A 16,052-nucleotide genomic window follows, 5' to 3' on the forward strand; every position below is an offset into this window, starting at 1 on the left:
CCTCTGAAGCAGTGAGTCTGATCATTGTGAACATTTTGGAACCTGTTACTTTATAGATTTGAATTGACTTTGAATGCAGAATTGAACCAATTTAATGTTAATTATCTGGATGTTAGTTCAGTTTACAAAAATTCCGTCAATAACTACGAAATATGGATTTTGCATTTTTTTAAGTAAAACATTTCTATGTTTACACAGTGGTTTCAGACTAGATCAAGTCATTTTTTTAAATAGGCTGAAAAAATCAGTTGCTACTACATCTCTCGGCTGGCCTGGGAACACCTCGGGATCCCTCCGGATGAGCTGGTGAATGTAGCCGGGGAGAGGGAAGTCTGGGTTTCCCTCCTTAGGCAGCTTTCCCCGCGACCCGACTCCGGATAAGCAGCAGAAAATGGATGGATGGAAAATCAATTGCGGTTTAAATGTAGCTGATTAAAGTTTCATAGAGTGTATATTTCAATGAAAATGTGTTGTAAACAGCAAATACAGCACTTAGATAGGTACAGTTATATACAGTTGACTTTGGACTACTGATGCTTTTAAGAAGCAAAAACAGTTTTTTTATTATGTGAAACACTTTGAGCTGCAATCCTGCATCAAGAGTGTTATATAAATAAAGTTTGATTGATTAATATTTTGATGTGAAAAAGACTAAACACGTTAGCACAATACTTAAATATGTTTACACACTTTTCCCAACATAAAATTGTACAAAAAAGGGGGTTGTAATTATTAGATGTACTCTAAGATTTAAAGACCACAGGTTTTCTGCTAAAGTAATAGAATTGGTGTATGGTAAAAAAAAAAAAAGCTTTATTTCTGTGTTGTGTGCGATGTCTTTGCAGACATTATATAGACACAAATAACCTCTAAATGCTTTTGTTGTGATTCATGATCCTTTATCATTAATAACAATGTTTAGGCATCCTTAAAACAAAACAAAACAAAAAAAAATACAAAATAAAAATATAACACTGTAGTTAGGACACAGTTGTTTCTTCTACATCATTGGGAAAGAAATGTTGCTGGTTGGTCGGGGTTAGTAAAAGAGAATGTGGTAGTGGAATGAGAGTGAGTTTGAGCAGAAGGTCATCCCAAAGAAGAGAAGCAAGTGTTGAATGAAACAGTGAGGAGACAGCATGGTTGTATCTTTGAGATGAAGAGCTACAATGTGAGGTGGCAACAGGAAAGAAAAGGAGAGGACATGAAGATGGAGAGCTCTCCGTATGCTACAGATAAGGCACTTGACGTACAAATACATAAAAGTGTGACAATAAGATAGAAACCGCTATCATTTCATGAATACATCAAAACCAAAGCAAGAGATTTCTTCCTAAAAACATCAAAAGATCATACCTGTAAACTGATTTCATACACGGAATCATACTTAAAATCATAAATTTAGAACATTTAAATTTGTAGCCAGGTTATTTAACATAACCTCAGCAATTAGGCAGCAAACTAGAGAAATCTGGCACACCCAATTCTTCTAAGAAAGTTTCCTGTATTTCCACACTGCAACCCAACTTTACAATAACTACACTGTGTCATCTCTTTTCAGTGGGTGGCATCATCAACACGAGGACTGAGCTTGAAAGACATTCATTTCTGGAAGTTCTGATTTCTCAGTCAGGCCTGTACTGAACACCCATCTCTATCTATTGCTTTCAGCTTTAACAGAAAGAAATGCACCTTTTCCAGGTGACATAACTCCAAAGGATATGGGCTTAGCTGGATTAAGACTGAACAGAAATAAAGCAACTTCTTGAAAAACTGAAATGATGATACCTTATAAATGACACAAGCCACACTAGAGAGCAGAGGCACAAAGTCCTACTGCGAAAAATGACTTCATATGTTTGTGCAAAGACGGTGCAACAGCTAGACAGTTGTGTCGTTGCATAGACAGAAAAAGAGGGAAAAAATGCCCCATTGTCTCACTTTCATCAAATTTCACTTTTTGTTCTTTTAGATAAAGAAAATAAAAAGAATAAAGCAGCACATTTTTAAAGCAGAGCTTTAAAAATGGCATTTAGCAGCTGTCCGCTGGCTCTAAGGCACACAGTTAAAGCATGAAAGCTGAAGTGAAAGCAGCATCACCTTCCTCCTGTTTCTCCTCCACTCTTTGCTCCTCTCCATTTTCTTCCCCATCTCACTGAAATTTTTTGGACTAACATCAAACAAAGGCGATGATACATTGTATCTGATGACGAAGCAAGAAGCAAAAAGCCATGTCGGGTAGCGTAGTGTCTATCATCTGTTGGATCTCTGTGCCCTCTAAAAGTGCAACTGAATATGTGTGTTTGTGTTAAAGTAACAGTGTCATTTTTTTTAAAAAGATACCCGCAGTTTTAGTTTTAGGGAATACTTGTCCTCTCCCTCCCACCCACATCCCTTCTTCTTTCCCTCTTTTTCATCCCTCCCTTGCAACTCTCCCTCTGAGGAATATGAGTCCTTCTCACTTTCTTTCATCCTGTTTCCTTAATTTCTTTCATTTCAATCTTTCTTGCTGTGGTTGTTGTTGTGGACTGTGTGACCATTTTGCACGGGTCCGTTTTTCTTTACATGCTTTTTATCCTCTGCCTCCTCTTCCTCCTCTTCTGATTCGTCTGTTTCATCTTTGTCGCTTCTGTCATCGTCAACTTTTTCCTGGAAAAACAAGAAGGAATGTGTTTAGAAAACCGTCATATACCAAGGAGGCTTTCAGCTCAGACTCCAGTGATGTGCTGATTTTAAAGTAGCTATGATCAGTGTTTTTCTTTGGTTGTTATTTTTACATCACATTTGATGAGAAAAGCTTGAGGTCGCAAATGTACAATTGCGGATCATATTACTATGAAGTTTCTCTCATTTCTAAGTGGCTCTGAGGTTCACTGTCACCACTTTTACACCCCTTTTAAACCCCACAACTCTAAATTTCTTCCCCAGCTTACACTTTTAGTGACTCTTCAAATGCTAATAGAGCTGAGTACTCCACATGTAAAAAAAAAAACTCTCTGAAGTCAAACACCTTTTAGCTTTAAAACATGGACTTAATTTACCAGCTTGTACTGAACTGACATACAAATGCATCCTTAATGTAGTAGGTACTATGGAATGCACACACACACACACAAAAATCTGTGCTACGTCACTGAGATGCCACACTGATGCATCAATCCAGTCACTTTTTTCTTTGTGTCCCACAATGCAAAAGCTACATCAGTTACAACAACAGTGGAAATGGCATCAACATTCCTAGTCAGTGTTGGATAGAAAAAAAGAAATACCAGAGAAACAAGCTCCAATCAGGGTTACATTTACTCTCAAGCCCTTTCCACACAAAGCTAACACTAGACGACAGAAAACTAGAGATGTTCTCATTTTGCCAGCATTGCTTGCTTTTGCTCCTTTATGCCAGCAGCTCACAATACATATGAAAATGTGACTTTCACATAAAAGAAAACTTGGACGTTGATTTGATTTTTTGACTTCCATCACAGCTATCATTGAGGTGAATTAAATCTGAAGTCTTCCTTTGGATCAGTATTTGACAAACAAAAAGGTAAAGCACAACAAAGACGCCAAGAGTCCTGCCTTGTTGAAGGAAGAGCAAAGGCTCCAGTAAAATGTCCACAACTGAAAAATCCATGAAGGGCCACAGTTATTCATTTTCTTTTGCAAGCTAAATGGGGCTGTATATGTTAGGGGCAAAGCCTCCCAAAGCAAACTGCAAGTGAGACAAATTATATTAAAGTGCAGTATATAGGTTTTTCGTATGATTTATTAAATTCAACTGTATATTCTCAAGAGAGTCCATGAACTCTGGATTCACAGAAAAAAGAAAAAAAAAAGTATATGCTTACATTGCTTTTGAGGAAGCGAACTGCTATGCGAATGATGAGAATGGCCCAGAAGATATGTAGACACTGCAGAATCATCAGCAGTCCGTTGAAAAAGTAATAGCCAAAGAATGGTTTATAGATAGTCACTGGGTAAACCCATGTACAGTAAATAATCCTGAAAACAAGAAAGAGAGGATAAAAGATGAGGTAAAGTGACTCAGAGCAGTAACATTCAGTAGCACAATGCTTAAGATGAGTGTGTGTGTACCAGAAAGGGAAGATAATCAGGCGCGTGATAATGAAGACTGCAGCAAATACAATGAAGATGTAGTTACAGGCGTTTCGCCAGCCAGCATAGTTGAACATCTTTGCAGACTGTAAGAGAGGAAAGAAATATTAAGACAAATTTATTTCATACTTTACTGACCAATGAAAAGTGTCAATTAACTTCTTTCAAAAAGTGCCCTTTGCTCCACAAGGTGGCAGTGTGTGATCAATGTCCTGCTATCAGAGGACGCAGTGCAATGATAAAGAAGCTAGAATCCATTATTCCCGCTTGTATGGATAAATAATATTAGCACACATGGTGTGAATATACCTATCCTTAACACTATGCGTCATGTTGGGTGTAACCTCGGTCTGGAGCACAGAAAAGCGGCTGTGAAGGTTCATGTAACTTGACTGAGGGCACATTAACTTGCTCAGCTCCTGTAAATAACTGCAAGAGGCCTTTGGGACATTTACCTCGAGGAAGTAATCAGAGGAGTCGTGCACCAGCATGATGAGAGTTCCAGCACGGATGTAGTTTACACACCAGGAGAAGCTGATGAGGAGGATAGTTGCTACGTGGTGAACTATTTGCTCCTTAAAGTCCTGAAGAAAATGAGATGGGGGAGGGAGGGAAAAACAATTTGCATATGCTGTGAAAAGAAAAAAATCAAACTGTGTGTTGCATGTTTTAAGTGAGTTTGTGCACATGGTGCTAAATCCTGCTTAACAAGTATCTAGGCTAAACTTTTTGTTAGGGGAACACAGTGTGCCTCTTTTGAAAGATTTTTCCCACTGTGCTCAGCTGACAAAGCTGAGCAAAGTCCAACAAATGCAGATAAACACTCAGAAAAATAGACATATAACAACAGTCTAATGTCCACCCGCAGTTCACAGATGTTGAGACTGATCAGATAATGAAAAAAAGAAGCATTCCTCATTAGTAAAGTAGATCATAATAACCACACAATAAGCATATTTTCCTTTACCATATCTGCAGGTACATAATGTTCCTCTTCAGCCACTCAATTGACTGGGAAGAGATAATAATTTCTGATATATGTTCACTTACTTTGCGTTTGACATCTGAAGCCACACTGAAGAGCAGAGAGCCATAGAAGCCAAGCTCAATCATATAGTACCAATACTGAGATGGCAGGAGAGTCTAAAGGAGAGGAGAGAGATCTTCAAATATTCTCTGAAGGATTTAATTGCACCTAAACCTAAAGATAATCATTTAATTACTACAGAAAACTGAGGGAGCCAGCACACACAGTCATTTCAGAGACAGAAACCTGTTTGTTTGCTGTTGTTAGGGCTTTGTAAAATTTAAATAACAAAAATGCATCCATTCTGTCAGGGACTCTGTCTTAGAGAGGTGTTGTTTGACTTAAGTAAGTGATCTTTCTTTCCTGTGTGAGGAAATGGTAGTGTGTATGAACGGCATGTCACTTAAAGTCTCATTTATAAGCATTTTAAGCTTAGGCCATTTATTTTTATGGCATGTAAATAACAGTTTGTATAAGGGGAAAAGCGCAGAGCAGGAGGTAATCTTCTCAATTTTCACAGTAAAAAGTCAAACTACATACTGATAACATGCAACAAGATTTGGCATGTAATCTTTTAATGAGGCAAGAGTGTCTATCAGCTAACTTAATACAGCAACAGTGTCGACTGCAGGTGTTATGGTTCTGAGTGAAACTCCACAAAAGATAATAACCAAACAACATGCTAAAGCAGGGGAAATTTCAGTGCCATCTAGAGCCTTTTTATGTGGGAACTGAATTTAATAAAGTGTGGAATTTGAATCTATTATACTCCATCCTAGAGACGTACCAGCACTGGGAAGCCTTGCCACATCTCCTTCAGGTCATACAGCCAAGGTTTCTGGAAGAGAAAACAAGATGAGTATGAGACAGCAGAACTCGAAAGGTGTATTTATATCAACTGACTCAGCACTGGGAGGAGCCGATGCGTCCTCTCCGACAGAGCAAAAGACAAAGTTATCGCTACCATGGAGACTGCCAAGTTACAAAAGCAAGGCAGGTGAGAGATGAGGATGTGTTCATCAAGAGGCAAGAGGAGAAGGAGGGGTGGTTAGGGTTAAATTGGCAGTACTCACATCGATGAGGGCGGCCAGGCCAGCAATGAAAGCAAGAAGGTAAAAGGTAAATCTCCAACTGCAAGAGAACACACACACATAGAAACACACTTTCTCCTCAGTCAATGGGGAAAAGTTGATAGATACATTTTCTACCAGCAGATGATTAATTGTATCACAAACTCGCTCAAAAACACTTGTTTAAGTTGGAGAGAAATACCAGGCAAAATTGTTTGAAAAAATCTGGTAAACTACGCTGAGAATGTCAAATGAGGACACAAAGGAGCAGCCAAACATGTTCCAACAGACAATGGAAGCTAAAAGACAGTATCCTCCCTGTTTTTATCCTGTCTCAGAGCTTACTGCTGATGTTCATACAGGTGAAGTGAGATTATTTCTGTGCAGTGACACAGAATGGTGGAAACACAGGAAGAGGAGACAGTGAAAGTGTGAGAGATACAGCAGTGGAGGAAGTAAGGGAAAGAGAGACAGAAAGTCTGTTGTCTGCACACAGACAAAAGATTGATTCAGAAGAAAAATGTCATTATGTTGCAACCAGCACAGTGAAAGACACACTATAACCAAGGAGTGACAAAACATGCAGTCACATGCACTCCTGCACACAAGCACACACTTCATATGCAGACCATCACCGCTGGCAAGCTACAATATAGTCTGCACCCACAACAGTCTGAAGGATTAATCCTACAAAATAAATAACATCACTCAAGTTTTAATGTATTTTTCTCTTGAACTTGCACATAAGAAGCTTTAATAATCTCTTTATCTCCTCGGACAGTGTCACCATTACTATAATTGCTGTAATGGGTCTGTGGCCGGAATTGACTCATGGACATAAATGTTGTGTAGCATGCTCTCAAACCATCAAGATACCAGGGGAAAATGGAATGTGATGGAATAATGAATTTATTTGTGCATGCATTTCAGGATACATCTGCCTGTGTATCAGTCCTCGTGATGCTAACAGTATCATGCTGTCTGCTGCTGCCTCTGGCACCATCTGTTGTACATATAAAGATATATATATATATATATATATATTTGGCTGATGCTATACGGTCTCAATAGCTTTCTCCTATCAGTTGATCACACTGTTGCCTTAATTCAGCTTCTGTCACTATAAAGGCTAACGCATAAAAATAACCAGGGACTGGTGACAGAGCCCCTGACACAGCCGAGGTCCTGTGGTAATGAGTATGTTGAAGGCTGAATTTGTGTTTGTGTGTGTGGAGAGCCTGTGCAAAAGGCATGGTAGTGACAGAGTGACATTGTAACGATTGCATGGTAAAAATAGAGAGCTACTTTTACACCAAGAAATGTGCTCATATAGCCAGAGGAACTCAAGGGTCAGCAGCTGTTTTGACTTGCCCTATAGCTTCACACCATCTAGGTTAAAAAGAGTGTGCACGTGGGTGAGTTTACCTGGCCTCTCGAAACTTTTTGAGCAAACTCGGTCTGTCCTGGTTCCTTCGTCTTCTGAACCATCGCTGCACTTGTCTTTCTGAGAGGCCAGTCTGCTTGCAAAGGCTTGCTACTGAAGACTGAGACCAGAGAAAACAGAAGGTAAGATTTTAGCATTCACTGGCAACACGCACAGCACTCTTTCATTGCATTAAGTGTGAGGAAATCTACCTGGGAAGGAGATTTGGAAATGTTACAGTAGTAGGACTCCAGTGTGGGGTTGTGTGGGGCTTTAAGCCGCACTGTCTCTTTCACCCCAAGTAGTGATGCCAGGGGTGTAGCCACTGTCCTATAAAGATTAAAAAGTGAGGAAATTTAGAATAAAATTAAGATAATAATTGGAATCAAGTTGTTCAATTCAGCTTTATTTCTATAGCCCCAATTCAAAACATGTCATCTTAGGGCACTTTGTAGAAAACCTATTCAAGCCAATTTATTGCCTTCTAATCAGTATTCATACAAACCAATTTATAATTAATAATAGCCTAGCTAAGGAAAACCAACAGATTGTATTGAAACTTGACTCGGCTCCAATCCCCCATCCTGAGCATGCAAGGGGCGACAATAGAAAGGAAAAACTCCCTTGTAACAGGAAGGAAAAATCTCTGGCAGAACTCAGCTGCCTGCATTAGTAAAAAGTTTTTCTTTAATTTTATAGATCAGTTCAATCAATTCAATGTAAGACAAACAAGATGGGCATCCATTGTCTCCCGGTAATGACATTTGTGTCTGTGTCTTCTTTTCTTTCTAAATAAGCAGCAATTTCAAGAGAGCATGATTATCCTGAAAGAGGAACTTTACAGCTCAGCAAAAACAACTTACAGCACATCCCTCTACAACAGAGATCTAGTGGAGTTACCAGTCAAGAATGGAGACTAAATTTCCAGTTTCTTCCAAATGGGCTTTAATTCAGATAATTTTTGGAACATTACAGTCTATGGTAATGTTGCTAAAGAGAAACTGAAGAAGAATGGATGCAGTATAGGATTCAGCCATGGAATCTTTATTTGTTTTTCCAATTAAAACTTAAACTGGATATAGATGACATCAACAGACATCATTATAAACATGTAGCCAGATATCAAAGGTTAGGATGGATGCTCAAAATGACAAAGAAAAGTTTGACACTAACTTCATTTGGCATAGCGAAGTTAGAGCAGCTGCCTCCTCCAGCTGCTATCATCTGTTTATAAATGTAAATATGTAATAACGCTCTTGTTTGCACAGTTTATCTTATCATGCTTCAGTTCCCAAACTTACTAACTGATACTAACTAAAATGGTGTCGAGAGACAGGACCTCTTGGTATTAGAAATAACCCATGCAGGAGATGACTGTAATGACTAACTTCCAAAAGAGGAGCTACTGGAAACAGAAATACTGTTCTGACATGCAAAACAATATGAATCACTTTACAAATCATAAAGCAGTACATAACATGGTAAATATGAAGTGATTGCTTAGAGAAGTAAGAAGATAACTGATAAGAAAAACTTAATGATAAATTAAAGGGAAGGCAGAAGCTTGAGAAAATAAAAAAAAAAGTGTAAAGACAGAAAAAAATACATGTTTGAATTAGACATAATACAGCAAAACCGAGTGAAAATGCTCTGACCTTTCAAAGATCTGACGGATAATGAGGAATACCAAGGCGATGGGAAGAGCCACCCATAAATCCCGGGCTTTTGCGTATACTCGTCCATCCCGATCCTCCAGGTCGGCCCAGCCGAGACCCTCTGGAAACCACAGCCGCTCCCGCCAGAACCATTCACCTACCTCTGACAACATCCTGAAACACCATACACAGGACTCAGCACCACTTTTATAGGTTTATTGGGCTGTAAAGATAAAGTCTCAAAACTAAGATACACATTTTATATACTACACACAAATGGTGACACGGTTACTGTAAAATCTGACTATACAAGCAGACGACATGCTGCTTTTGCAGGAATCCGTTATGCAGGCCTAGCTATGTTTAGGGAGTGTTTGGTGCCACGTAACTATGAGAGGGACGTAATGTTGTGCTCACTGGAAGGTTTTCTGTACATTTTTCCTAATGCATATAACAGAGCAGACCAAGCATGCAGGAAAGCTAAGAAGGCCCACAGGAGGATGGAGAAATCAGACCAACAACTTCTCCTTCATGCTTTCAAATTATAACACATCTGACAGCAGCTTTGAGTGCTGCTTTTTACTCAGAGGGTACAGAGAAGAACATTTCCGCTGCTAAGTTCAGGGAGTGGCAGAGAGAAGAATGAAAGAGAGAGGGGTTGGCAGTGAGGGAGAAGGAGAATCTGAGGGGTGTGAGTCATAAGTCATCCATAAAGTGCAGAGCAGCGTGGGCGCCCCTACATGCTCCATCTCCGGAGTCCCCCGCTCAGATCTACAGCAACAACCCTCCCAACTGCTGCAGCTGCAAATACCAAAACTGTAACCGCTTAACTTCCACTCCCATCCCCACCCTGCTACTCCCAGCTGATAATCAAGGATTCCCTCGTTGGCTCAGAGAGCCAGAAACATTTGTACAGCTCTCTGTCTCATCTCATGACTATCTTTAAAATGTATGCTCTAAAGGACTTTCATATTAGTATTGATAAAACTTTGCATCAAGGAAAGCAGTGTGGGAAAACTATTTTGATTTAACTGTAAGCATCTAGGAGTGTATGAGCAGTATTAGGGGTCACAAAAAAGAAAAAGGTATCCTAGCAGGGGTGTCAAACTCCGGTCCTCGGGGGCCGGTATCCTGCAGGTTTTCATTGTTTCCCTGATTTAACACACCTGAATAAAATCAAATGAATCCAACAGCTTCTTGTCAACTTCTTCACAATAACCCATTAATTTCAGTCAGGTGTGTTAGATCAGGGAAACAATGAAAACCTGCAGGATACTGGCACCAGCCCTCAAGGACTGGAGTTTGACGCCTGCGCTGTAGAGGTATAAGAAATAAAATGACCAGGGGATCAACACTCACAGCGCTTTATTCCCTCAGTGGTGTTGGCAAAATCTCTGATTCTGATTACTCATGCCAGGTTAGATATATGAATACTTTTGAGTGATGTTATACTTTAAACAAAACTGCAATAATGCAGAGAAATGCACTTCTAAAAAGAAGCTGGGGTGATTTTTTTTTAAAACCGATCATCTTTCCTGACCAGTAGTCTTGAGCTGAAAGTGCTCTATTAAACAAGGCTGGAGTAACTAGCCACTGAGTATTGTTTTGCTTAGTAATTGCTGCCTAAAAAGGTTCCTGACAAATGAAAAATCTGTGTTTTATTCTGTTTGTCAGTCTCAATTAGTGTTTAGTCAGCATTTTTTCCCTTTACTGTAATCAGGAAAGGATATGTGGCCTTTTGGAGATTAAAAAAGAACCAACTGAACATCTGGTGCTTGTCAGATTTACTGACACTGACAAGGAAGAATTGTGTTGAAGTTTTGTTTTTATTCTTCAGTGTTAAAAAAAACCTGCCTATCTGAATCAGTGCTTCATGTGTGACACCACACCACGCTCAACAGAAGGTGTCATGGTTGAGTGTGTCGGTTATTTTCCACATCATGTCATGTTAGTCATCATGGCCTGTTTCCTGTTGCAACAACTCGGCTGGCTGAGCACTGGGCTATCCCTTCTCTTTCTCTAAACCCCCTAATAAAGGTGGTTGTGGTGGTGGATGGGAAGGATGACATACTTTATCCAGTGGTTTTGCCAGCTCTTCCACCTCAGTAGCACCACATCCCATTTCTGCTGGAGCACAGAGCCAAATCTTGTAACAACTGCTGAATTAGCATGTGTGTCGACATGTCTGCCTCCATAAAAAGGCTATGTAATCTAATAAACAGATAAGTAAATGAGCTTCTGAGCACTAGTACATGAGGTTCAAAGGGCAGACTTGATTTGCTCTGTGAAAATGACTTCCTATAATAATGACTAACTTTAAACAAGCGTATTAGCTCTAATAAGATACAACATGATATACAAACACACACATAAGTAAGCACCAAATGAAAAAGTACAGAAATTTTCAAACAAATTCTTTACATTTAGCTGTGGTGCAGCAGTATGCTGTGCTGACTCATTTCTGGAAACAAGAGGATTATTTTTAGGGCTACTTGTTGAGATCATCCAGTGAATTCAGCATTTTAGAGCACTGTTCCCCTCAGCTACACTAACAGCACATGCCATTGGCTAACCAGATCATATGACCAGACTGACCATTTCAAAGGTCCAATAAAACTAAAGAAGGCCTCTAGCAGGGGAGGGATGAAGGAAGTTCTCTCTGTCTCAATCTCTTTTTGCTCTTCCTTACCATGATTACAAGCATGTGGTGATTGTAACTGTGAGCTCGCACCAAGCTGGTAGAAAATGGCCCCAGCTGTTACTGATGTTTCCTTTTAGTTCTACCCAAGTCCTGCACTTATGAACCAGTCTTTCAAAAAAAAAAAAGGATGAAATGGAGGCCTCAGAGGAAGACCTAAACAGATCAGACTGCAACCTGGTAGAGTCCAGGAATATTTGGAGAATGTAAACATGCTGCCACCATACAGAAGAGTTATTTCCCACTCACTCTTCAAGGATGAAAAGCATCATGTTTTTTTTTTCAATCACCCAGTGCTTCATTCATTAAGACGAAAAGACACGGGCCAGGGGAACATTAGTCATAAGACTAGCAATGTGTTCTGCCCATGAGTCACTAGTAACATACCATCTGTATTTGTAAATCTACCTAATTACTCACATCTATCCATATCATATCTACTGGCAGGTGAATCACTCAAACCACAGCCTTTAAAAATGACCAGCTGACTGACTTGGGAAGACCGGAGAGCATATATTGGAGACTGCTAGACATGGAAGATCAAAGCTTCAGGCTTTGATAATCAAGAGACGGCACAGCATATTTACTGAATACAAATATCACAATAAGTCGCATGACTGGGCAATCTGACAGTCAAAGACCCCAAATCAAATCACAGTCAGGCATTACTCCTCTTTATTCTGGGTTTATTAACAGTACAGTGCTGCATGATCCAAATGCTGTTGCTTTAGTGCTGTCATTTAAAAAACAGTACCGTTTCAGATTGCTGTGTCTGTGAACTGCTTGTAACTGACCTGATAAAAGCCTGATACTGAGTGAATTCATTTTTGGGTAATAACCTAAACTTTCATCTGTTAATGCAGTATAAATAGGTGGCACAGAGTACTCGTCATCTAGTTTACTTAATAATTTTTCTTAATAATTCTGTATTTATTCATGATTTATTTTAGGTGTTTAGTGTCAGCCAAAAGATGGAAACAAGATTAAAGTATTTCACACTCAAACTGTTAATAAAACCGTAGATATTTTCCTTTGCTGATTTGATGGGGGGACCTTGCAAAACAGATGTCATAAAGCATTAAAAGCCTGTTATGGATCATACAAATTGCACATTTAAATCAATTTTATTAGAGGGATTAGTTCCACTCTGCAATTACAATAATGGGTCACTTTTTCCAATAGAGCTGATCGCTATGAAAGCATGTACTTTTAAATATTAACTCATATGCAGCTATTTTGATAGCTATTCAAGTTGACATGCACTTGTTCAAGCTTCTAAAACATTAATATTTAATGATTTCTCAATTATTTATAGCAACAAAAAACATCTGAGTATTAGATTGATTTTCAGTCAAAGCTATTTTATTTTAATATTCATTTTAATTTTAATTTTTAATGACATTTTACAGATATTTCTGTCTGTTTTTTTTTATTAAACAAATAAAGAACTACTGCTAAACTGATACTGACATCAGTTCATCATCAGCATGATGTGGAATAAATGGAGTATGTCAGCCTTCTGCTCAGTTTGTTGTGGTCCAACATCTGCTGCCACAGTTTCCATATCACAGTGAAAACCAGGGAAACCTAAATGGATATACTGTGGGATGAAGTGGCAGCTCCGGAGACTGGCATGCTTTCTGTACATGGTTCGTTAGCTGTAACTCAGGTCATGCCTTGGGCATTTTGAGCCAGAGGGGTTTGATAATGAACCATACACATCCTTCACATTTCAGACATTCTTTGGGGAAGTAATTGACAGAAAACATTGATAATTTAGTTTTCTTTTCTTGGTTTTGGTTTTGGTCAAATCAAAGGCAGCTGTGATTAAAATGACACTGGAATCCCTATGTGTAAAACTATATTAGTAAATGGGAAATAGTGTCAAATCACCCCAAGGCAGAAAGAGGATTTAATGAGCTGCTTCATCACCAGTCTGCTATGTTGTCGGTAAGGATCACAAGAAAGCCAACTTTAGTACCTTTGGCACTGATCTGTGACACTGATGAATTATTAATGGGAAGAGTCATTCAGCAAATCAGTGTGAAAGGCCAATTCAGGAGATGTGAGGATAATATTGTCATGCTAATATTCTTCTCATCACTGGATGCAGACCTATTCTGTGCTTTGAGTAAGAACAGTGGTTGGTGGCAATTAGTTTATCCATTCTGAAAGAAATTCCAAAGTCAAAAAAGTGAATTACTGATTACTCACCCAGACGACCTGAAGAGACTTAACAGAAAAGAGATGCAATCACTGACAAATGATCTCTGAAGTTATTATCTGACATTAGGTTAATGTATGTTTTCTCCTTTTAAACTCTTGCACAATATGTGGAACCAGTATTTTTAACCTGGATGCAAAACTCTTGTCAGTGTGATTATTTCTCTTCCCAATGAATCACTTACAATTTGTTTATCACATAGGAGAGAGGCAAACAATAATCTAAACAGGCAGACCACTAATTCTGCATGCTGAAGTCTACCTGAACAAGATACTGTACCTCCAATTGGCTGTGGTGTGTTGTCAGTCTTAATACATATACTAGACAAAGAACTGCTGTATTTAACAAAAATGTGTGTAAATTGGTTAATACCCTTTGGCTGCTTGATATGATTTTACAGGGGCTATGTAAACTGCTTTCTATCAACAAAAATGTGAAAAAGGAGAAACGGACTATTTTCTAGGGTTCAAACTGCATGCTTCCCCAATCCAAATTATTCAACGTAATACAAACAAAGGCAAATATTACATCAATTATTAATATATGTCGCTAAGATACAAAGCTGTATGCGTAAACAAATATTTGCCTATTGTCATGTCCCATATTTGCATAGGTTTGAGTATGAATGAACGTTCTAGTAATTTTAAATAAACAAAGTACCATTGCAAGTAATAATGATGATAATAATAATAGCAATAATAATAATAATAATAAATATAATAATAAACAAACATATATAGACTTCTGGTTGTTATGGCAGCAACACAGTAATGCTTTTAGAGACCTTATTTCGAGTTAATTTACTCTTATTTACCAATCTACCATGTTTTGTTGACACAGTTCAGATTAGCCTCAATGTAACTAGCGCAAGGGGAAAGTAGGAGACTACTCATTGAAAACCACGATGGCCTATAAGAATAATCCCAAACTAAAATCACTGTATTAAAAAAGAAAGAAATAAACAACAGAGAAATAAATTATCATAAAAAATCTTTTCAGCAGGAACATTGCTGTACCGCTGTGACCCTTGTATGCTAGCTTAAGTGATAATGTGGCTCTGCTTGCGGCTAGCTGGTAAACTTTCCCGCAAAGACCGAACATTCAGCCACACGTTAAACAATGAAGACGGAAAGCTATCGGTGGACTTTCACATTATGTTCACACACCGCATCGTATTTTTTCCCGCTAAAAAGCTGAAAGCGGCCTGTTATATTAAATTAACAGATTGCTACATGAATGCGTAATGACGTCTGAGCTGAGGATGCGAGGCGTGCATCTGCCGCAAACGCTCTAAACGAACAACGTTTACTTACAAATTGAAACGGTACTTACTTTGTTGTTTTTCCTCGTAAAGAATCGTACAAAGTGGCCTTTGTAACAAAATATAAATAAATAAAATAAAATCTGAGCTTCTGTCTTCCTTTAGCGATATAGTCCTTTTAACCAGGTAGAAAACCTAACGGTCCCGTTGTGTGGCCAGACCGCTGGTTGAGCTCAGAGGGGCGCAGCTAGTCCAGGTCCGGGCTGATTTTTACATGTTTCCATGAAGAGCAAAGTGGGTAGTCCTTTAGGGAAAACAAGTGGATTTGAGGAAAACTGAAAAGCAGTTACAGATGGGATGCTATGTGAGATACCGCAATGCCTCCGTTGGATTTTCCTCTAAAAAAAACAACAAAAAAAAACAAAAAAACAAAAACGCTCAGGCTGCCCAGCCTCTCGTCCCGTCCTAGCAAATTTCACCCCCTTTCTTAAGCGGAGTCGGCTCGGCGGGGTCTGTGTGGGCGTATGGCCGGACAGAGTCACAGGTCGGGCCGGCTAGAGAGGGGACCGAGAGTCAGACAG

The 16,052-nt window shown here is 39.0% G+C and overlaps 1 protein-coding gene across 3 annotated transcripts; it reads right to left on the bottom strand.

The window, feature by feature from the left end:
• Positions 1 to 882: 882 nt before the first annotated feature.
• Positions 883 to 16,052, bottom strand: cers2b (ceramide synthase 2b). Of its 3 annotated transcripts, none has more exons than XM_041988672.1 (11): positions 15,543 to 16,052; positions 9,289 to 9,462; positions 7,846 to 7,963; positions 7,636 to 7,754; positions 6,214 to 6,271; positions 5,928 to 5,978; positions 5,164 to 5,256; positions 4,569 to 4,697; positions 4,093 to 4,199; positions 3,846 to 3,999; positions 883 to 2,649 (listed from the first exon to the last, which is right to left on the bottom strand). In XM_041988672.1, the coding sequence occupies exons 2-11, from the start codon at positions 9,459 to 9,461 to the stop codon at positions 2,497 to 2,499; spliced, it is 1,155 nt and encodes a 384-aa protein (XP_041844606.1). In that variant the 5' UTR covers position 9,462; positions 15,543 to 16,052; the 3' UTR covers positions 883 to 2,496. The 3 variants fall into 3 exon arrangements, with proteins under 3 accessions (XP_041844606.1, XP_041844605.1, XP_041844607.1); XM_041988671.1 differs by lacking the exon at positions 15,543 to 16,052 and adding an exon at positions 11,710 to 12,080; XM_041988673.1 differs by lacking the exon at positions 15,543 to 16,052 and adding an exon at positions 9,706 to 10,353.

Source organism: Melanotaenia boesemani, chromosome 6 (genome assembly GCF_017639745.1).
Source record: "Melanotaenia boesemani isolate fMelBoe1 chromosome 6, fMelBoe1.pri, whole genome shotgun sequence".
Taxonomy (NCBI): Eukaryota; Metazoa; Chordata; class Actinopteri; order Atheriniformes; family Melanotaeniidae; genus Melanotaenia; species Melanotaenia boesemani.

Bases quoted from the DNA above. Each gene is read 5' to 3' on its own strand.
- cers2b (XM_041988671.1), bottom strand. The intron at 7,964-9,288 runs GTCAGAGCATTT...TAATCTTTATAG, and splicing joins ATCCGTCAGATCTTTGAAAG to GACAGTGGCTACACCCCTGG. The intron at 7,755-7,845 runs GTAGATTTCCTC...CTCTGGTCTCAG, and splicing joins TTTCCAAATCTCCTTCCCAG to TCTTCAGTAGCAAGCCTTTG.